Source organism: Trachemys scripta, chromosome 10 (assembly GCF_013100865.1).
Source record: "Trachemys scripta elegans isolate TJP31775 chromosome 10, CAS_Tse_1.0, whole genome shotgun sequence".
Lineage (NCBI taxonomy): Eukaryota > Metazoa > Chordata > Testudines > Emydidae > Trachemys > Trachemys scripta.
In genome coordinates this window covers 39,288,760-39,310,545 of record NC_048307.1, presented here as the reverse complement: position 1 = coordinate 39,310,545, position 21,786 = coordinate 39,288,760, and the positions used below count along the sequence as shown (strand labels likewise).

The 21,786-nt window shown below is 48.6% G+C and overlaps 1 protein-coding gene across 3 annotated transcripts in view; it reads right to left on the bottom strand.

Annotated features, from left to right (window-relative positions):
• LOC117884392 (cholesterol side-chain cleavage enzyme, mitochondrial) overlaps window positions 1-8,601 on the bottom strand; it is a 29,315-nt gene extending 20,714 nt beyond the window's left edge. For 2 of the 3 annotated variants that reach the window (XM_034784762.1, XM_034784759.1), the window contains exons 1-5: window positions 8,156-8,601; window positions 3,460-3,615; window positions 2,613-2,812; window positions 1,303-1,506; window positions 451-611 (exon numbers count right to left, since the gene is read on the bottom strand). In XM_034784762.1, coding sequence (XP_034640653.1) covers window positions 451-611; window positions 1,303-1,506; window positions 2,613-2,812; window positions 3,460-3,615; window positions 8,156-8,445 — 1,011 coding nt within the window. In that variant the 5' untranslated portion in view covers window positions 8,446-8,601. The remainder of the gene's footprint in view (window positions 1-450; window positions 612-1,302; window positions 1,507-2,612; window positions 2,813-3,459; window positions 3,616-8,155) is intronic. The other variant, XM_034784763.1, reaches the window with a different exon arrangement.
• Window positions 8,602-21,786: the final 13,185 nt, after the last annotated feature.

Below are 21,786 nucleotides of genomic sequence, written 5' to 3'. Positions count from 1 at the left end.
AGTCAATAAATTTGTTTTACTGGTTATCTTTACCAGTGAGTTTGTATGAAGTGTGGGGCAAATCTGCTCAGGGTACAAAGGCTAGTGTATATCCACTTTCCATTGTTAAAGTGGTGAACCAATTAATAAATTTGCACTGCTCATCTTGAGTTTTGGCTCTGGTGCCCTTTGGCTCTGGTGCCTTTCTCTGTGTGATTCATGAGCGGCTCTGGGTGCATTCATGCAATCTAGCTGGGTGTGGGGTCTCCACATGTAGTTGTGCTGAGTAATAATAGCACCTGGAGAGGTTGCTGCTGGTCACAAGCAAGGCATTGTGAGATACAGCCCAGGCTGGAGAGAGTTAAGGGGGAACAGCGGTCCCACAGTCTGAGGCTGCATCCCAGGGGGGATCCTGTCACAATCACCACCACAACAATGGCACTCTCCCCAATCCCCAAGGCTCATCCTTACTGTGTCCACCCCGCCCGCCATCATCTCTGTCACGTTGGCCTTGATGTCATCGATGGGCAGTTTGTCCTGTACTAAGAGGCTGGACAGGATCCCAGTATATTCCTTGGTGCTTTTCCGGTCCAGCCGGAGCTCTCGGTAGATGTTCTGAATGCACTTGTCAGCTGGGGAAAGGGGGAGGGAGATAGGGAGAAAAAGCAAAGCAGTAAATTCAGCATCTATAAGGGCCCAGCCCTCCTCCCACTCCCCATGCCACCCCACCCCACTTCTGAGCCCCTGGTCCCTGAGTCTCCTGAGGATGCTAAGGTGCTGTCACTGAGTGGCTTTTTAATGGCATCTCTTAAGTCAAAGGATCTCACCAGCCCCAGCCAAAAACTGTGTGGCTTTTCCATGGGACAGCTCATTGGGCTTTCCCAGACTGGCCAGCCCTGGCTAGAATCTGGTACCCAAGGACACTATGGAGAATCCTGCACTTTCCTGACACTTCGTATCTTTCCTATAATTCCCCAACTGAAGCCACTTGAGTGATCCCTCCTGCACCACAGAAAACCCCACCAGCTCCTCCAGCAGCGCTATCCCTGCTGCCTTCCATCTAAGAGACCCTGGCAACATATCAGAGCCCTCAGTATAGCAAGGAGCAAGTATCTTGCCAGAATCATCCCTTCCTATGAGCAAGAGCTATTTTCTGTGCAAATCCATCCTTTTCCCTGCATGATGCTCCAACAACTTCTCATCTATGGCAGTATGATACTGACTCTGGGGCCTTCCACATGACAGCATGAACTCTCCTGCTCTAGCCACCAACCTTACTCTAAGATAGGTGAGATCTATGCAGCAGTGCACATGAGCTCTCACCATGCCTGAAAATCACATCCCAGGACTCCACATGGTCCCGCCAGGTCTTAGAGTTGATCCTGCAGAGCAGGCTGGGTGGGATGTAGAGCATGGGTGAGGTGGTGTGGAACATCAGGGTCACGGCATCGATGAACTTCTGTGCCTCGGGGTCAATTAAATCCTGCAGGAGCCCGAGGCGTGCTCCATACAGGACGTTGCACACGGCTGCAGGGGCAAGGGTTAGGGTTAGAACCCAAAACTTCCAACATCACCAAAAATGTCACTCTGGGGTGATCGGAGGCCATTGGCCACAGGCACCTCCATTGCACAGTATGTTTATATGTAGGGCTGGTAGTGCTGTCTATTAAGGATACACAGGCAACTGTAAATCTGGCGTTTCCTAGCTTCCAAAAGCTTGGCTTTACAACCTTAATGTTCTTTTTTATGTAGTTCTATTGCATGTAAGATATAGTATCTCTTATCCAACATCATTCCAAGCTCTTCACTCCAGAGAGGGGTCATTTCTACCCATCTTTATTCTAGCACTAACATATTTGTCGTTATATATATAAAACGCAGTGTCTAGGACTGAAATGCAGCCACCTCTGTGGTGAAATGGCAGTATTTCAGGGTCAGCCGACACTGCACAACAGTTCAGGACACGAAGAAAGAGCACTACATGTAGCTGTGGCTGCAGAGAGGGTTTGGTGAGGCACGATGACTCCAGCTGAAATTTGGCCAGGACTCTGGAGCCATCAACTGTATTCTTGGAGGAAGTGCCATGAGTAGTCAGAGACACAGTTCAGGGGCCAGCTGGTGTAAATTGATGTGTTTCCATTGACTTCAGTGGAGCTGTGGTGACTTAAACCAGCTGTGGATGTGGTCCTATAAATATATTTCATCCACAAGACACTCAGACATGATGGGCAGAGAGGTTCTGGATGATCCTTGCAGAACCTCGCATTGCAGTCTGAGGCATAAGGTTAGACACTTACAGATTCTAACCCATGGGGTTTGTTTCAAGCTGAAGAGGTTCTGCTGAAGGTCACTTAGGTGCTCATCCAAACAGATTTTCCTAAGCAGAAAGGGTGGATTTTCCACCTCCTAAGGGCGTTCAGACCCTATAGGTATGGTTCAACCCCTTCTAATGATAAGGGGCCATTTGCAAAGTCACAGGAATCAGTGTCATGTCTGGGTGGCTGGATTTAAGCACTAGTGCAAACTGACTGAGCTCAGCAGGAGCTTTTCTCTGCTTCCCCCAGCCCCAGGTGCCCCCACTGAGCAAATGGACGCCCACAGGCAGCTGCAGCATGCCAGCCCAGCCCACTCACACTCCAGGGCGAAGCGGAATAGCTCATTGGTGAGGTCGGCCGTCCACCTCCCCAGGCCACTCTTCTCGATCTGGACTCGGACCCTCTTGACAAAGTCCTCGCCCACCTCATTCAACAGGGGCACAAAGCAGTCAATCACCTGCAGGGACAGGACCTCTTTATTCAGAATGAGGCGGTCGGAGCGCCAGGCCTCTCCCTTCCTGGGAAAATCAAAGGACGATCACTCACATCGCTGTGTTCCCTGATATGTCCCGCCTTTCAGGGCAGGGCACAGTATAAACCCATTCTTCCCCCCTACACCCAGCCCCTACCCACCTCTGCAACCCTCCTCATCTCGCCCACTAAGCAACACAGACTGATTTTCCCTGAGTGGCACCCACTGCTTCCTATCCAGCTGCAATGCCCTGGCTGGTCTGTTCCCATGTGAATTCCTTCCCAGACCTAGAGTCACATGTTCCAGGCCACAGTCCTGACCTGACAGTCACACGGGTCCTAGCAGAAGGGAAACAAGTTGCATGGGGAGTGTAAGCTAGGGATCAAGGAGGGTTTCCAGGATGGGCAGGTTGGCATGTGCTCCAGTTAAGAGACCAGACCTGACTATCTACTACTGGTAAACCTACCTGACCCACCTGAGCCTCAGACAGTTTCCTAAGAATTAGGTGCCAACCCACTTCTCTCCCCAGCTGATGCTCCAAATTCAGAGGCATCACTATGACAATGCTCCTCTTCTCACATCATGCTACATCTCCTCCCTTCCTAGATTACTACATAAAGGTGAGCCCAGCTACCTTTGTCATTAGAAAGGGAACTTCACTCCCCAGCATACCCTTTTATAGACCTTACTTACTTGAGAAGCACTCCATATGGCTTGTTGCGGAAGTCACGGTAGGCCACCCAAGGTGGCACCATGAACCTCTCTGGATAGTTGCCCTCTGATTTAAAGAGAGTAGCAGCATCTTCAGGGTTAATGATATTCACACTCTGGTAGAGGCCGAGTTTCTCCCTGTGAAATTTGACAAGGGATCAGGACACTCCCACAAGCAAAGAGCCCTGAAGAAAACTTCCCTTGCTGACCCTGATAAATGCTGAGTGGGGCAGGAGTTGTAACTGGTACCCCATGAGTAGCAAATGGGGAAATTTACAAGGGCCAGAGTCTCTGTTCAGCATCGATACACACCTAAAAGTCTGGCTGCTGATCAAAACTATGGGCCTGATCCAAAGTTTGGAGAAGTCTTTCCACTGACACCAATGAACTCTGGATCAAGCCCTGTCTTCTGAATTATGTATTTAATTAACTTGAAATGTCTAAAACATGCCCATTGCAGTTGCCGCTGGGTATATGTTGTATGTGAAAATAGGCCACTATCAAAACTCTTATGACATAAATAACACACATAACCTCCCATACTTGAAATTCAGAGGATGGGCTTTTCAGCAAATCCCATTGACTCCCAATAAGACATATGTTCCAAAAATCACTTGGCCATTCTGACTCCAAAGGGCTTTGGACCAGCCCTTAACCAGTGCTTCATAATCTATATGGGATTATGACTGGAGACTGCACTCAGTGACAGGGGCAGCAATATGTATTTTGCCTCCCCAAGCACAGCAGTCAGGCAGCCTTTGGCGGCATGCCTGTGGGAGGTCCGCCAGTCCCGCGCCTTCGGCGTACCCGCCACCAAATTGCCGCAGAAACCGTGGGACCGACGGACCTCTTGCAGGCATGCCGCCAAAGGCTGCCTGACTGCCGCCCTCATGGAAACTGCCCCCCGCGGCTTGCCGCCGCAGGCACGCGTTTGGTGCTCTGGTGCCTCGAGCCGCCCCTGCTCAGTGACCCAAGAGGTCTCTTCCCTTCTGTTTTTAATACTTCTGCATTTGTTTAGTGATTAGTGTATGGGATTGGCATCCTGGAGAACTGGCTTCTGTTATTGACTCCCTCTCTGAATCCAAGTCATGCCCCCTTCCCCTGCCTCTGTTTACCCTTCTGTAAAATCAGAACAACAATAATATTTCCCTCTCTCCTATGGGTATTGTGAGGCTTGTTTAGTTTAATGTTTGTTGATTTTGCTCCCAGTCCTTGGACAAAAGGGGCCATCACAGGAATTAGACATGGAAATGAGTTAGATTGAATGAGCTATGATTTCCCGTCCAATACAGGGGTAGCCCCAAGCTGTTCCTTAGTTCTTGTACTTACTGGGAATAAGTAAATAAGTATTATTTACTTATTCCGATAATACAAGAACTAGAGGTCACCAAATGAAATTAATAGGCAGCAGGTTTAAAACAAATAAAAGGAAGTTCTTCTTCACGCAGCGCACAGTCAACTTGTGGAACTCCTTACCTGAGAAGGTTGTGAAGGCTAGGACTATAACAGAGTTTAAAAGAGAACTGGATAAATTCATGGTGGTTAAGTCCATTAATGGCTATTAGCCAGGACGGGTAAGGAATGGTGTCCCTAGCCTCTGTCTGTCAGAGGATGGAGATGGATGGCAGGAGAGAGATCACTTGATCATTACCTGTTAGGTTCACTCCCTCTGGGGCACCTGGCATTGGCCACTGTCGGTAGACAGGATACTGGGCTAGATGGACCTTTGGTCTGACCCGGTACGGCCTTTCTTATGTTCTTATGTTATGTTCCCATTGGGAGAGTTTTCGTTAGTCTTACACTCAGGAATTTTGGTCAGTTGATTTTATTTCCTTTCTTAATATCATACCCTGTCATAGCACCCTCCTCGCTGTTTGCCAAGCTAAACTGCACATATTTAGCTAATTTTATCTTCCTCACTCAACCCCTTTGCTGCTGTTCTCTGAACTACCTTCCTGTTACCAATATCTTGCTGATAATGATTCTACCTAAAACACAGCTGGTCGCCATTACCATGGAATCTGAGCCCGCCATGGGCTTTGAAGTATTTGTCCTAACAACTCTGTGAGGAAGGGAAATGTTATTTCCATTTCACAAGTGGTATACTAAGGTGTAGAGAAACTAATGGCCAGATTTTGACAGATACTTAGGCATCGGTGTTCTCAGTCTTGCAACACCTAACTCGTTGAGGAGCCTAAATCTCACTCAAAAGTGATTTAGGCACCTAGGATTCTAAATCCGATTGGCTTTCAATGGGAATTTGGCTCCTAAGGGTATAAATCCATTATGCAAATGAGATTTAGGCTCCTAAATAAATTAGGTTGCTACAACACTGAGTGCAGCAATACCTAAGTACCTTTACAAATCTGGGCCTAAGTGAGTTGCCCATGGTCACATGTGAAGTCTGTAGTTGAGCAGGAACACAGGTCTCCAGCATCCCAGGCTAAAACCCTAACTACTGAACCACCCTTCCTCTTCTGCCTGAAGACAATGAATTGCCCAGAACCATATTTTAGGGGCACTTGCACCAATCCAAAGTATCAATTACCTGGCAGCCTTGCATGAAGCCTTGATATCAAGTTTCAACACCTTCGAAAAAAGTACCCACTTTTGAAAATGCTGGCCTTAACCTCCCTATGCCTCAGTTTTCCCACCTGTAAAGCAGGGGTAATAAGTTACCTACCTCATAGGGAGACAGTGAAGCTTAATCTATGAATGTGCCTTAACATCCTGGGCTACCTCTTGGGTTTAGTGGTGCAGCTGCTCTGGGTCTGTAACTCTTAGTGTGATCAAGGGGCGATCACATGGGAAAAACTCACTCTTCCTGTCTGCCCGGTGCACACAGTGAAGAATTTGAGCAGGCTGCATTGTGGCTTTGGAGCCACAGCCTGAGTCTGCGTGGGACAAAAGGGCTGTGCAGCTGTCAGAACTCAGCCAGAATTCCCCCTGGCGCACTGATGTGGAAGCTTTGTCACCTGTTTCAAGAAGGCAGCATCTATTTCCCCTCCACCCCTTCATACTGGCTCAGCTGCTCTAACTGGCACAGAGCCATGGTTGCACCATCCATTTGTCCCACAACAACCTCTTTGGGAAGGCTGGCATGGTGTGTGCCACTAGCCTTTCACACGGATCATGCAAGAATTAGCTGTGGCTGTCCACAGGGCCTAAGTGCAAGGAGCAGCTCCCCTTGAACACCCAGCCACAATCTAAACTACATCACAGCCACATCCCACAGCCTTGTTCCATAGGGCCTCCCCCTAAATGTCCTTCCTAAGGACATCCTGGGAGCTGCCAACACCTGCAACTCCAAACCAATGGGAATTGCCGGAGATCAACACCACCCAAGATCAGACTCTAGTTACCCAGGCAAAACACCTATTGCTTCCAAAGGGAACTGAGCACAAATAAAGAATAAGGGCTTCAGGATCAGGCCCATGCAGACTAAACTAGCCCCAGCTGTGTAACAGCTATACAAGGTAGTGGGTCAAATCCCTAAGACTAAGTCTAGGGGTGAATTTGGGCCCATGAGATTTTCTCATGCCTAAAATAACCCTGGGCTAGAGAGCTACTGGTGGAAGCAAAACATTGAGATGAAAAATATAAAGCCAGCACCTCAGCTGGTGTAAATGGACACAGCTCCAATGCAACCTGTAGAAATCCCCTGACTTTTGCTAGCTGAGAATCTGGCCCATAGCCTTGTACTAAGTACAGTTTGGAGAGAAGTTTGCTGTTGATAATAGAGTCCTAAAGATTCTGCCAGCCAAGGGAGTGTGATCAGAGCAACAATGAAAATGTATCAAACAATGTAAATGGCCACTTCGATCCCATGTTGGCTTTCTCAGTACAGTTACACGCTACAACTATTTTGATTTGCAGATAGAAGGGTAAATCCAGGGCCTCTTGCCCTGTTATATTAACTGTTGGTTGAGTTGGGCATGTGCTGCAATGACAGAGTAAAATTACACTGTGTGATGTTACATGTTCACACACTGGGGTTTTGTATTACTGCCCATCCCCATGGCGTCTGAGCTCCTAGATGTACAAACCTACATAAAGAGGAAGGGTGGCCTTCTGGTTAAGCCACCAGCTGAGACTTCCTGTCACCCCTAAATCTGGCCCAGACCAGACACTGAAGGATCTTTCAGACCTGACCCTGCTAGACTATTAGTGTTCCAGTCACTGAAATCAGGGTCCCTCTGTGCTAGGCACTGTGTGTGGTGGGGACGGAGGGCCTGCACCAAAGACCTTACCATCTCAATAGCCAAAGGGTAGGTTGAGAAACTGAGGCACAAAGAGGCCAGTGACTTGCCCACTGTCATGCAGCAAGTCAGTTCCAGATCTGGCACTAGAGCCCAGGTCGCCTCACTCCCAGCCTTATCCACTAGACCACACTGCCCCTCAGTTTATACTACTGAGTTGGGTCCCTGGGGACAGAGGTAAAAGTGGATCTAAATGGAGGGGCAGATGGATAAGATTGTCCCATACGGCACTGAGAACCCAAATTTCCAGGCTCCTGCTCTATTGCCCAACCCACTAGACTGTGGTACCTCAACACCCTACCTATACACACCTGATCCCCATATTTTCTTTTATGCTGCTGAGCTGCCCTTAGCAGGGATGTGCAGAGCAGAAGGAGAGCTGTTGCTGCCCAAGTGGGGCCTGCCTCACAGCTTCTTACCTGTAAATGGGTCCAAACTTCTGGAACTTGTGGATCATGATGTTGTGGACGTTGTGGAAGCCACCCTCCTGCCAGAAGTGAAAGAGGTTAAGCCAGCCTGTTCTCCAGTTGCCTGGGAGCTCGCTGAAGGACCGGGCCACCTTCCCTTGGAGGGAAGGAGGGTACACCTCGCCAGCAGCTGTGTAAACCCTGCGGTAGCCAGGGACCTGGCCATCCTTGGTAGGGGAGAGGATCCACAGGCTGCTGGGATTGACTAAAGCTGGCAAACGCAAGCCACCCCTGGATAACATGGCCCTCAGGGAAGGGAGAACAAAACCAATGAGTCACCTTGTGAGGGAAAATTCCTGCAGACTGGCCCACGCTCCAAGAGCCTTGCTCTTATATTAACACAGTCTCTGTCAAGGATATGAGCTAGCCAGCTGAATCACTGCTGCAGTCCTTGCCTCCCAATCACTTTGATAATTATAGTAATGACAGTGGAAGGTTAGTGCAAGCCACGCCCATAGGAATGCAGGAGTAAGGGGGGAGCGAGGTAGGGGGTGGACATGGTTGGCTACTCCCACTTCCCTTCCCAGTGAGAAGGCTCAGGAATGCATTTCTTTGCAAGGGATAGAAATCTGATTCTGATCAGCTAGCTAACCCTAATCTTTGATGCTCCAACAATGCTGGTTAGCTTGGTTTCGTAGGGTTTCCTCAAAGAGGATTGGGTGATACAGTATGTTTGGGGGAAGGACGAGGGGGCACAGAACAAGGACCATGACTTAGATCCTCAAAGACATTTACATTCGTAACTTTCATTGAAATCAAAGCTCTATATAATTACTGTATGAGTCAAAATAACACCACCACCTACCTCTTTTAATAAGTAGATCTGAAAGCACTTTACAAAGGAGGTCAGAATTATTATCTTCCTTTTACAAACGGGAAAACTGAGGCACAGAGAGGTGATGTAACGAAGCAGGCCAGTGCTAGGAATAGATCCCAATTTCCTGACTTTTAGTCCAGTGCTCTACCCACTAGGAAACAGTACTTTTTCAAAGGATACTCTGCAAATAAAAATTGAGCTCACTCAAAATCTGCTCCCCATCTAGAGGAGAACTGGCTGTTTCAAAGCAGCCAACTCTGGTGATTTCACTTCAAGTCCTGTGACATTTGGTGTTTTTCTTAAAGTTGCAGCTCCTGGAGTCCACTGGTTGCAGGAGAATCTCAGCTTTTGGGTTTTTGATTTTTTTTTAATTGCTGAGAAAAGATTGAAATTGTGAGACAATGCACCGTGAAATCTCAGAAACTAGGAGGTAAGGAAAAAGATCATATAGATATAATAAATCTCATTATGTTTAAGCCAATCTCATGATTTCTGGGGGCCTGGCTCCTGATTTTTGAATGCTTGGGGATTGGCAATACTACAATTCATAAGGCCCGAGTTCTGTTTGGCTTGGGTAAACTAAGTTCTGGGCAAAAAACACTTTGAAATCAAGAATATTTTTCTGCGTTTGCATAGTACAAAAGTTTGAGATGTATGGGTTTGCCAGGAAGGTTCCCCTTGAAAACGAAAACAACACAGTTTCAAGTTGTCATGGACTCACAGTACTCATGCTCTCCCCCAGCTCTGTATGGTCCCTGGGAGGAACCCCCTTCAGTGCCACAGCCCTTTTCAAGGGGTTCACTCTCTCTCGGGGGTTAAGCTCCACCTCCTGGAACTGCACCTCTCTGACCCTCAGCATGCCTGTCTCTCAATGTGGGCCCCCTCAGGGAGTCCACTCGCTCTGGACCCCCGGGGCCTCCAACCCCAGAGGGAATAATGCAACCCTGATCTCTAGACTGGAGTGATTCTCAGCCAACATAAAACAGAAGGGTTTATTGAGTATCAGAACCCAGCATGGGAAACTCTCTGGGCCCTCAGGCCTAGCATCTCTCAGCACAGTACATCTAGGTTTGTCCCACATCCAGGTGGGCTCTGGCTGCTCTCTCTCCAGTCCAGAAGCCCCTCCTTCCAACCGAGGCATTCTATATCACCTATCACAGGCCCCAACAGCTACTTCCCTGTCCTTTGTCTTCCATCCCAGGTAAACAGGTAGCTGGGGCCTCTCTCCTCCATCCTTTGCTCCCCCTCTGGCTGGAACTGGTTGGTCAGGTCACCTGGGTCCTCTCTCCTCAACCCATTGGCCTCCCACTGGCCAGCACTGGCTGCCTTCCAAGCTGGGCTGGGCCTCTTGGTAAACAGGTCACCAGTCGCTAGGGTCCCCATCTCCAGACTGTTGTCTGGCGTCCCAGCTGCTAGGCAAGGTAACACCTGGTCTTCTGTAACAACAAACCCTCTCTCACTACCTTGTTAAATATTCAGCACACAGGGAAACTGAGGCACACACACACTATTTATGTAAAACACTACCAAAATCCCCAGTTTTGTCACATCTCTCCCCCTTTGAGTCTGAACTGAGCAGGGTCACTCCAGCCAGTAACCTGGGGAAGTTCAGCCCCCCCGTCTCTAAGACAAGCATCGGCTTTAACATTCATGCTCCTCTTAACATGGACCATGGACCACCCCTATATGATCATCCAGAAGGAACAGACTCCACTATAAGAATTTGGCATTAGCCCCTTTTATCCATTGCAGCCACGGCAAAGCGAGTGGTCAGTGTACACCATAAAGCACTGCCCACATAGATACAGCTGCAGTTTTTTTCTGAGCCCATCCCAGGGCCAGGCATTCCTTCTCTATGGCTGCATAGTTCTGCTCCTGGGGGAACAACTTCTTGCTCAAGTACATGATGGGATGTCTCTCCCCCTTTGCATTGGCCTGAATCAGCACCACACCCAGCCCTGCGTCTGGGGTGTCGGTGAACACCCTAAAGGATTTGTCCAAGTCTGGGTTTGCCAGCACCAGCCCCTGGATTAGAGCCTCCTTCAGCGCACAGAGCACCCCTGGCACTGCTAGGCTAGACCACCATGTCTGGCTTGCCCAAATTACCAAGCTTCGTAATGGGAGCTAAAATGGGGTACAAAGCTTCAGTAGTACCCTGCAATCCCATTAGATACCTGGGCCTGTTTCTCGATTTGAGGAATGGGCCAATTTCTGGTTACCTTCACCTTGGGTGGCTCTGGCTTTAGGCAGCTGCTTCCCACGTTGTGGTTCAGGTACAATACAGCTGCCATCCTCATTTTACCCTTTCCGGCCTCTACCATCTGTCCTGCATCCTAGAGGCATCCCAGCCCCCTCTTCACTGGGACACAGTTCTCCCAGGTCAGGCTGAAGACACAGATATCTTGAATGTACACCAGGGCACAGTCCTCCACCCCCCTCAGTAACTGATCCACCTGGCGTTGAGAGGTGCCGGGCGCCCTCCTGAGGCCGAAAGGTAGGACCAGGAACTCAGAGCCCTATAGGGGTGATAGGCGCAGATTTCAACCTGGCAACTGGGTCCAAAGGCACCTGCCAGTAGCCCCTGGTGAGATTCACAGTAGTGAGGTAATTGCCAACCCACCTTGTCTAGGATTTTGTTAGTCCTAGACATTCCAGAAACTTGGGCTTTAAAATAAATACCAAGTCTCATAATAAAATCACAAGAGCTAGAAGCTCTGCAGTGGGTGGGGGAGGGATGACCCACAAGGGCCAGGTGACAGGGCTTAAGGTGGTGTTTTGGAGGTATGTATGTGTGTGGGGAGGGATGGGTGTCACAAGGCCCAGGGGACGGGCTCTGAGCGACATGCAGTGTTTTGGAGACAGTGCGTATGGTGTGTGGGTGGGTGTCACAAGTGCCACGTGACAGGCCCTGAGGGGCACACAGTGTTTTGGAGACAGTGTTTATGGGGGGGGGGGCTCAAAATGGCCAGGTGACGGGCTCTGAGCAGCACACAGTATTTTTGGAGGTAGTATATATGGGGGGGGGCGTGTCACAAGGGCCATGTGACGTACCCTGAGCGGAATGCAGTATTTTAGAGGTTAGTTGTATTGGGGGTGTCACAAGAGCCCGCAACGAACTCTGAGGGCAGGCAGTATTTTCGAGACAGTGTGTCTGGGGGCAGTGTATGTTACAAGAGCCCTGAGGGGCATGCAGTGTTTTGGAGGCAATGTATAGGGGGAAGTGTCAGAAGGGTCAGGTGACGGGACTGAGGGATGCATGGTGTTTTGGAGACAGTGTGTGGGTCAGTATCTCCAGGGCCAGGAGACGTGCCCTGAAGGGCGCACAATATTTTGAAGGCAGTGTATATGACGGTGTGACGGGCCCTGAGGGGCACACAATGTTTTCGAGACAGTATGTATGGGATTTGTCACAAGGGCGATTTTACATGCCCTGAGAAGTGTGCAATATTTTGGAGCCTATGTGTATTAGGGATGTCACAAGAGGCCGGTGATGAACTTTAAGGGGCACGGCATGTTTTAGAGGCAATTTATATGAGGGGGTGTCAGAAGCGTTAGGTGACGGGATTGAGGGACGCATGGTGTTTTGAAGGCTGTGTGTCTGGGGCGGCGTGTGTGACAACGGCTAGATGACATGCCCAGAGGAGCCTTTTGGAGGCAGTGTGTTCGAAGCAGTGTCAAAAGGGCAAGGTTACAGGCCGTGTGGGGAACGCAGTGTTTTAGAGACAGTGTGTGTGGGGGGGTGTGCGTCACAAGGGCCACATGACGGGCTCTGATGGATGTGCAGTGTTTTGGAGGCAGTGCGTATGGTGTGTGGGGGGCAGTCAGAAGGACCTGTTGGGCGTGCAGTGCTTTGGAGGCAATGTGTATGGGGGGTTGGCGACACAGGGTAAGGTGACAGGCCCTGAGGGGAACAAAGTGTTTTGCAGGCAGTGTGTCTGGGGCAGGGGGAGGAGTATGTCACAAGGGCCACGTGACGAACCGTGATGGGTGCCCGGAGTTTTGGATGCTGTGTGTATGGGGGGGTTGTCACAAGAGCCAGGTGATGGACTCTGAGGAGCACGCAGTGTTTTGCAGGAAGGGTGTCTGGGGGATATGTTTCAAAAGGGCCTCATGACAGGCCATGAGGCATCTGGAGTTTTGGATCCTGTGTGTATGGGGGAGGGGGGTTCACAGGGGCCAGGTGAAGCACCCTGGGGGGGGCGCATAGTGTTTTATAGGCAGTGTGTCTGGGACGGGGCTGTCACAAGGGCCACGTGATGAGCCATGAGGGTACCCAGAATTTTGAATGCTGTGCGTATGGAGGGTTGTCATAAGGGCCAGGTGATGGGCCCTAAGGGGCGCACTATTTTGGAAGCAGTGTGTATGGTGGGTGTTACAGGGGTCAGGTGACAGGGCCTGAGGGGAGCCCAGTATTTTGGAGGCACTGTGTATAGAGGGGGAGTTAGCAGTTCCAGGTGACGGGCTCTGAGGGGCACACAGTATTTTGGAGGAGGTATGTATAAGGTGGTGTCACAAGGGCCAGGTTACATGCCCTGAGCGGCGTGCACAAGGCCCAAGTGACGATTCAACCCTTTAAGTCAAACTCTTTAAACTTGCCTACAGCCAAGTTGCCTGTCACAAGGGCTGGTCAGGAATGTGGACTTCTGCAGTCTATGACGATTATCCCATTCCCATGCTGCAGGGGGACGACTTGGCCAACCATGTGAAGCTAGCCAAGAGGGTGGAAATGGTCACCTGCAGCCAGGCTAAGCAAGCCTCCACACCTTTCTACAAGGGCCCCGTCGGTGTTACCAGAGACCCAGACTGAGGTGGTGGAACCGGATTCCCTGCCAACGACTGCAATAGCAGTAGTGAATCCAGTCCCAGAGACCCAACCAGAACCAATCCTAGAACCAGAACGGGCAGAGCAACCAGCACCAAAACTGTTGCCAGCACTGAATCCAGTGTTTGCAATCCTGTCTATAACTCCAACGCCAAAGGGCACCACCGAGTCTGCACTGGCAGCAGCAGATAAACCTGCACAAGAGGCTCAGCCATAGCCTAAAATACAACATAGTGCACCAGCAGAGAGCAGTTCACAGTCAACAGAAACAACCCCATCATCTACATCACTTCCAGAGGGACCAAACCCAAGTCCACAATCCAGTGAGGAACTGATGTCTCCAGCATCAAGGGAACAGTTCCAGGCTGAGAAGGAAGCAGGAAGCTTCCCAGGGAGCTTGGAGGGTGGCACGGAGCAACACACCGCCTCTCAACTCTTCTAATCGATCCCGGTTTGTTGTAAAAAGAGGACTTTTATACAAGGAAACTCTTTCTGCTGGGCACCAGGAGGACTGGCATCGTCAAAGACAGTTGGTAATTCCAACTAATCATAGAATAGCAGGGTTGGAAGGGATCTGAGGAGGTCATCTAGTCCAACACCCTGCTCAAAGCAGGACCAATCCCCAGACAAATTTTTGCCCCAAATCCCTAAATGGCCCCCTCAAGGATTGTACTCACAACCCTGGGTTTAGCAGGCCAATGCGCAAAGCACTGAACTATCCCTCCCCCCTAAACTAAGAACCAGGAAAAGCTCTTAAGCTTAGCCCACAATCATCCTGCAGTTAGCAGAGGCTAGGGGAGGAGCGGTTGGAGCCTGTGATCTCGGCTGCCCAGTTGGAAAGCGCAGGGTCTCTGGACTGTGGAGTGAGAGAAGGCAGAGAGACTACCTGGAGGCAGGGGACACTTAGCTATACTGTTCAAACGGAGGACTAAGAGTCCCGAAACTTTCCTATGCTCAATAAACTTCCTGTTTTGTGTTGGCTCCAATCTAACGAACAGGGTTGCTTTATTCCCTCTGTGAGTGGCTGTCCAAGGACCAGAGCCAGTAGACTCCCTGAGGGAGAGAAAAGCCCAAAGGGAGAGAAAAGCGTTATAAGGCTCGGTGGTAACGGTCTACAGCAAACTCATTACTGATCCGACGCGTCACTTCTAGCGCAATTTGGCCTCCCTCAGCACCTGGGAAAAAATCGGCTAGGGAAAATTACAATCAAAGAGACAGCTATAACTGGTCAGAGCTTGTGGGCAATTTCTCAGGGAATCTTCTCCTTAAAGCCATTCGGTTACAGTGCTGATTATTTGGAAGAGATTGGCGCTCGAAAATTACAACCAAACAAATAAAATCATTATTGATCATTGCTTGGAAAAGTTTGTCAGGGAACTTTCATTTTAAAGCACTTAGGATACTGTCCTAATCATTTCAAAGAGATCGGCCCATGAACAATACCAAAAAAGCAAATCTCCTTAGTGATCATTGCGGGTGACACATTTCTCTAAGAAGCACAATTTCACATCCGTTGGGCGGCTCTCCCAAGCATTAGAGGTTCGTCCAAAATGACAGGCAAAGCAAAACATAACTGAGCCTTGCTTGAGATGAATTACTCGCTGATTCTCCAGCTTAAAGCCTTTCGGATACTATGTGGGACCGCATGGACTCGCCACATGTAAAGCCATTAGGAAACAGTCCCTGGTCCCTGGGAGTAGCTCGGATCGTGAACAGTGCCAAGAAAGCAAACTCCACTCCTGATCAGTGCTTGTGACAGCTTGCGCATTGAAGCCCAATTTTAAAGCCCTTCGGATCCTATGTGGGCGCGATCGGATGGAAGGTGCTCATCCGTGCGGAGACTCTTCACTTGAAAAGCAATGTGGATTCCATCCTCAGCATTTTGGGATAAATCGGCCAGTCAACGTTACAAAAAAAGAAGACTTATTACTTAACCGTGAATGCTCTAAGGGGCTCTTCATTTTAAACTTTTAGGCTACTGTGCTAATTCTTCACAGGTACTCGGAGATCGAAGATTACCAGAAAGAAAATCATTGCTGGAAAAAGTTTCTCATGGAACCTTCATGTTTAAGCGGTTCGAAATCGGTCAGCGTTAGGAGGTAATATGGTTGTTAAACTTAACTAACCAGAACTTTATCCTGATTACTGCTTGTAACGAATTGCTAATTGAATCATCCTTTCTTGAGCATTTCAAGCGAAACAAACTTCATTACGGTTCAGTGCAGTTCTTATTGGGAAGTCACTTCTCGCTAGGCTTAGGGGCCTAGAACTATGGCTAGAGATACAGAAGTAGTACTAGGGATAGGGTTCCTCTAGGTACAGTTTCCAAATTAGGGTAGGCTTTGTGTGGGCCGAGGACACCACTCTAGGTTTAGGTTTCCAATGGCTAGGCAAAGTGAAGTAAACCTTCGAATCCCTATGGGGAGCGCGCACCGCCCTAGGGAATGGGGTCCTATATCTAGGGCTCTGTTCCCTAGAGGTTAAGGTCTAAGAGGGTAAGCCGTATGGCGTGAGGGTTCCTATGCCTACCCCTCACCCCTCCTTGTTGCACGAGCCGTAGGGATTCCGACGTGGAAGGGCTGAAGCGAGAGGGCCCCAGCTCCCTGTTTACCTGGGACGGAACACAAAGGCTAGGGGAGGAGCGGTTGGAGCCTGTGATCCCGGCTGCCCAGTTGGAAAGCGCAGGGTCTCTGGACTGTGGGGTGAGAGAAGGCAGAGAGACTACCTGGAGGCAGGGGACACTTAGCTATACTGTTCAAAGGGAGGACTGAGAGTCCCGAAACTTTCCTATGCTGTGTTCAGATGCTCAATACACTTCCTGTTTTGTGTTGGCTCCGATCTAACGAACAGGGTTGCTTTATTCCCTCTGTGAGTGGCTGTCCAAGGACCAGAGCCAGTAGACTCCCTGAGGGAGAGAAAAGCCCAAAGGGAGAGAAAAGCGTTATAAGGCTCGGTGGTAACGGTCTACAGCAAACTCATTACTGATCCCACGCGTCACTTCTAACGCAATTTGGCCTCCCTCAGCAGCTGGGAAAAAATCGGCTAGGGAAAATTACAATCAAAGAGACAGCTATAACTGGTCAGAGCTTGTGGGCAATTTCTCAGGGAATCTTCTCCTTAAAGCCATTCGGTTACAGTGCTGATTATTTGGAAGAGATTGGCGCTCGAAAATTACAACCAAACAAATAAAATCATTATTGATCATTGCTTGGAAAAGTTTGTCAGGGAACTTTCATTTTAAAGCACTTAGGATACTGTCCTAATCATTTCAAAGAGATCGGCCCATGAACAATACCAAAAAAGCAAATCTCCTTAGTGATCATTGCGGGTGACACATTTCTCTAAGAAGCACAATTTCACATCCGTTGGGCGGCTCTCCCAAGCATTAGAGGTTCGTCCAAAATGACAGGCAAAGCAAAACATAACTGAGCCTTGCTTGAGATGAATTACTCGCTGATTCTCCAGCTTAAAGCCTTTCGGATACTATGTGGGACCGCATGGACTCGCCACATGTAAAGCCATTAGGAAACAGTTCCTGGTCCCTTGGAGGAGCTCGGATCGTGAACAGTGCCAAGAAAGCAAACTCCAGTCCTGATCAGTGCTTGTGACAGCTTGCGCATTGAAGCCCAATTTTAAAGCCCTTCGGATCCTATGTGGGCGCGATCGGATGGAAGGTGCTCATCCGTGCGGAGACTCTTCACTTGAAAAGCAATGTGGATTCCATCCTCAGCATTTTGGGATAAATCGGCCAGTCAACGTTACAAAAAAAGAAGACTTATTACTTAACCGTGAATGCTCTAAGGGGCTCTTCATTTTAAACTTTTAGGCTACTGTGCTAATTCTTCACAGGTACTCGGAGATCGAAGATTACCAGAAAGAAAATCATTGCTGGAAAAAGTTTCTCATGGAACCTTCATGTTTAAGCGGTTCGAAATCGGTCAGCGTTAGGAGGTAATATGGTTGTTAAACTTAACTAACCAGAACTTTATCCTGATTACTGCTTGTAACGAATTGCTAATTGAATCATCCTTTCTTGAGCATTTCAAGCGAAGCAAACTTCATTACGGTTCAGTGCAGTTCTTATTGGGAAGTCACTTCTCGCTAGGCTTAGGGGCCTAGAACTATGGCTAGAGATACAGAAGTAGTACTAGGGATAGGATTCCTCTAGGTACAGTTTCCAAATTAGGGTAGGCTTTGTGTGGGCCGAGGACACCATTCTAGGTTTAGGTTTCCAATGGCTAGGCAAAGTGAAGTAAACCTTCGAATCCCTATGGGGAGCGCGCACCGCCCTAGGGAATGGGGTCCTATATCTAGGGCTCTGATCCCTAGAGGTTAAGGTCTAAGAGGGTAAGCCGTATGGCGTGAGGGTTCCTATGCCTACCCCTCACCCCTCCTTGTTGCACGAGCCCTAGGGATTCCGACGTGGAAGGGCTGAAGCGAGAGGGCCCCAGCTCCCTGTTTACCTGGGACGGAACACAAAGGCTAGGGGAGGAGCGGTTGAAGCCTGTGATCCCGGCTGCCCGGTTGGAAAGCGCAGGGTCTCTGGACTGTGGGGTGAGAGAAGGCATAGAGACTACCTGGAGGCAGGGGACACTTAGCTATACTGTTCAAAGGGAGGACTGAGAGTCCCGAAACTTTCCTATGCTGTGTTCAGATGCTCAATACACTTCCTGTTTTGTGTTGGCTCCGATCTAACGAACAGGGTTGCTTTATTCCCTCTGTGAGTGGCTGTCCAAGGACCAGAGCCAGTAGCCTCCCTGAGGGAGAGAAAAGCCGAAAGGGAGAGAAAAGCGTTATAAGGCTCGGTGGTAACGGTCTACAGCAAAGTCATTACTGATCCGACGCGTCACTTCTAGCGCAATTTGGCCTCCCTCAGCACCTGGGAAAAAATCGGCTAGGGAAAATTACAATCAAAGAGACAGCTATAACTGGTCAGAGCTTGTGGGCAATTTCTCAGGGAATCTTCTCCTTAAAGCCATTCGGTTACAGTGCTGATTATTTGGAAGAGATTGGCGCTCGAAAATTACAACCAAACAAATAAAATCATTATTGATCATTGCTTGGAAAAGTTTGTCAGGGAACTCTCATTTTAAAGCACTTAGGATACTGTCCTAATCATTTCAAAGAGATCGGCCCATGAACAATACCAAAAAAGCAAATCTCCTTAGTGATCATTGCGGGTGACACATTTCTCTAAGAAGCACAATTTCACATCCGTTGGGCGGCTCTCCCAAGCATTAGAGGTTCGTCCAAAATGACAGGCAAAGCAAAACATAACTGAGCCTTGCTTGAGATGAATTATTCGCTCATTCTCCAGCTTAAAGCCTTTCGGATACTATGTGGGACCGCATGGACTCGCCACAGGTAAACCCATTAGGAAACAGGGCCTGATCACTGGGAGGAGATCGGATAGTGAACAGTGCCAAGCAAGGAAACTGCAGTCCTGATCAGTGCTTGTGACAGATTGGGATTGAAGCCCCATATTAAAGCCCTTCGGATACTATGTGGGTGCGATCGGATGGAAGGTGCTCAGCTGTGCAGAGACTCTTCATTTCTAAAGCAATGTGGATTCCATCTTCAGCATTTTGGGATAAATCGGCCAGTGAACATCACAAAAAAAGAAGACTTATTACTGATCCGTGCTTGCTGTAATGGGATCTTCATTTTCAAACCTTTAGGCTACTGTGCTAATTATTCAGAGGTACTCGGAGATCGAAGAAAAAGTTTCTGGAAAATGTTTCTCATGGAACCTTCATGTTTAATCGGTTCGAAATCGGTCAGCGTTAGGGGGTACAATAGAAATAGGGACCCCAACATTCATCACCACACATGCTGGTGCCCACCCACATTGAGAATGCGCTCTCCCCTTCCAGGGGCAGGGTCCATAGCAGGTAACAAAGGGTAGGGCTCCCCTGGGCTAGGATTAGGATTACTAAGAGTAGGCATTCCCAGGTTTGGCCTGATGCCTATTGGGGGGTCCCCAGGCTAGGGTTACTAAGGATAGGACATCCCTGACTAGATTTAGGGTTAATAGGGGTAGGGATTCCTGGGCTAGGATTAGGCCTGTGGCCAGTAGGGCTCCTCAAAGAAGGGTTAGGATTACTAAGGGGAAACCACATATGACTGGGATCACTTGGTCTCTCTGAACTAGGGTGTCTATTTCAGGCAGTGTCTATTTCAGGGGTGGCCAAACTGCTGCTCGCGAGCCGCGTGCGGCTCTTTTACAGTTAAAGTGCAGCTTGTGGAGCCCCTCATGCCTCTCCCCTGATTCTCTGCCTACCAGACTGGGTGAGGGGGGAGCTCGGGGCTTCTGCCCTGTGGTGGGGTGGTGGGGCTTGGGGCTTCAGCCCCACGGGGCATGCCTGCCAAAGCTTGGGGCTTCAGTCCTGGCAGGTGCCTCCTGAAGCCCTGAGCCCTGGCAGTTGTCCCAGCTCTCAAAATTCTGACGATTATCATATGTGGCTTGGAGCGTCAGTAGGTCTGGCCAGCCCTGGTCTAATTCTTAATATGTTTGTACAGCACCTAGCATAATGGGGCCCTGATCTCAATTGGGACCTCTCCATATGAATAATATTTTGGTATAGTGCATTGTTGTGTTGTACATTTGACTATGAAAGAGAGTTCAAAGATTTATATTAAAAATTATGCCAGAGTCAGGAATATTAACCAGGCCTTGTATTTTTTAAAATTTTTAATATATATTTTTATAAACAAGTCACGTGATAAAATAGCACAAGGAACACATACCAAATATAAGATTATATCTTCAGAATATACAGGAGAATGAGGTCATATGTACAGTAAGAAAATGATTTTCAGATTTTTTTTTCTCTCCCCATCTATTTTCATTCTATAGTAATTTGAAATATCACAAAGTCAGTAGCTTTAGTAATACTTTGGCCCAGTGGACACCTAATTGGGGTGCTAAGGAGATTGAATCAGAACCAAGCCAGTGACAGAACCCTGCAAGGATTGGGATCATTTGTGTCAGCCAGTTTAGGAACATTGGGACAGCTCCTCAGCTGGTGTAAATCTGCATAGCTCCATTGCCAATTTACATCAGCTGAGGTCCTGGCCCATCAATGTTCCCTCCCCTGATTCTTTTAAATATTATATTTTCCCCTTTCAAACTTATTGTTCCAGTTAGAAATTAGTTGCTTTTCTCTTGAATTCCCTCATTGCCTCAGCACTGTGTTCGGGATTGTAAGAAAGCCTTGGTTCTTTTATGATCGGCTTCACACACATTCTCTGACCTCACAGTTTTTTTTAAAGGTCACCCAACTAAAACATCACAGCTGCTTTGCCTGGGTGCATAACATCTCTTTAGAAAGTTCAGAATTTAAAAAAAACCTCTAAAGGGTCATACTGTTGGGAATAATCTTGGGACATATCTCCAGCTCATCACCTGCTATAAATCATATATAGCTATGATGCTATGCCAGTTTACACCAGTTAGGGATCTGGTCACATAACATAATACATATAGTATATTTCTTTAAAGTATTTAAAAATCAAAAGTACTTTCCACTTCTGAATGCTTCCTGGTTTTTGCTTCTCACACTGCTTGGACAATCCAATTGAACTGGTTTCCCTTTTTGTTTAAAGTCAGTTTCACTCTCTGGTTCTCCTGCCTCAGTACAATGCTCTTGTGTTGAATCTTTCAACACTCCAGGAAACAGTTTAAATCCCACGCTGCCCTTGGTCCACCCCTGCAATTGGTTTCTTGTGCTCCCATGAGTGCATGGACTCTGCTAGGTGCTGACACTGGTCCTAGTCACTACAAAGAAGGCAAAGAGGAGTAAGTGGGGAGTGTTATTATACCTCTTCCTACTGCACTGCTGACCACATTGTGCCACAACAGTTGTGCTTCCCAGAGCTCTAGTAGACATGGTGCCTGATTAAGACCCACTGCTTCTGGCAGCTCCTGCACAGTAGATGCACCAC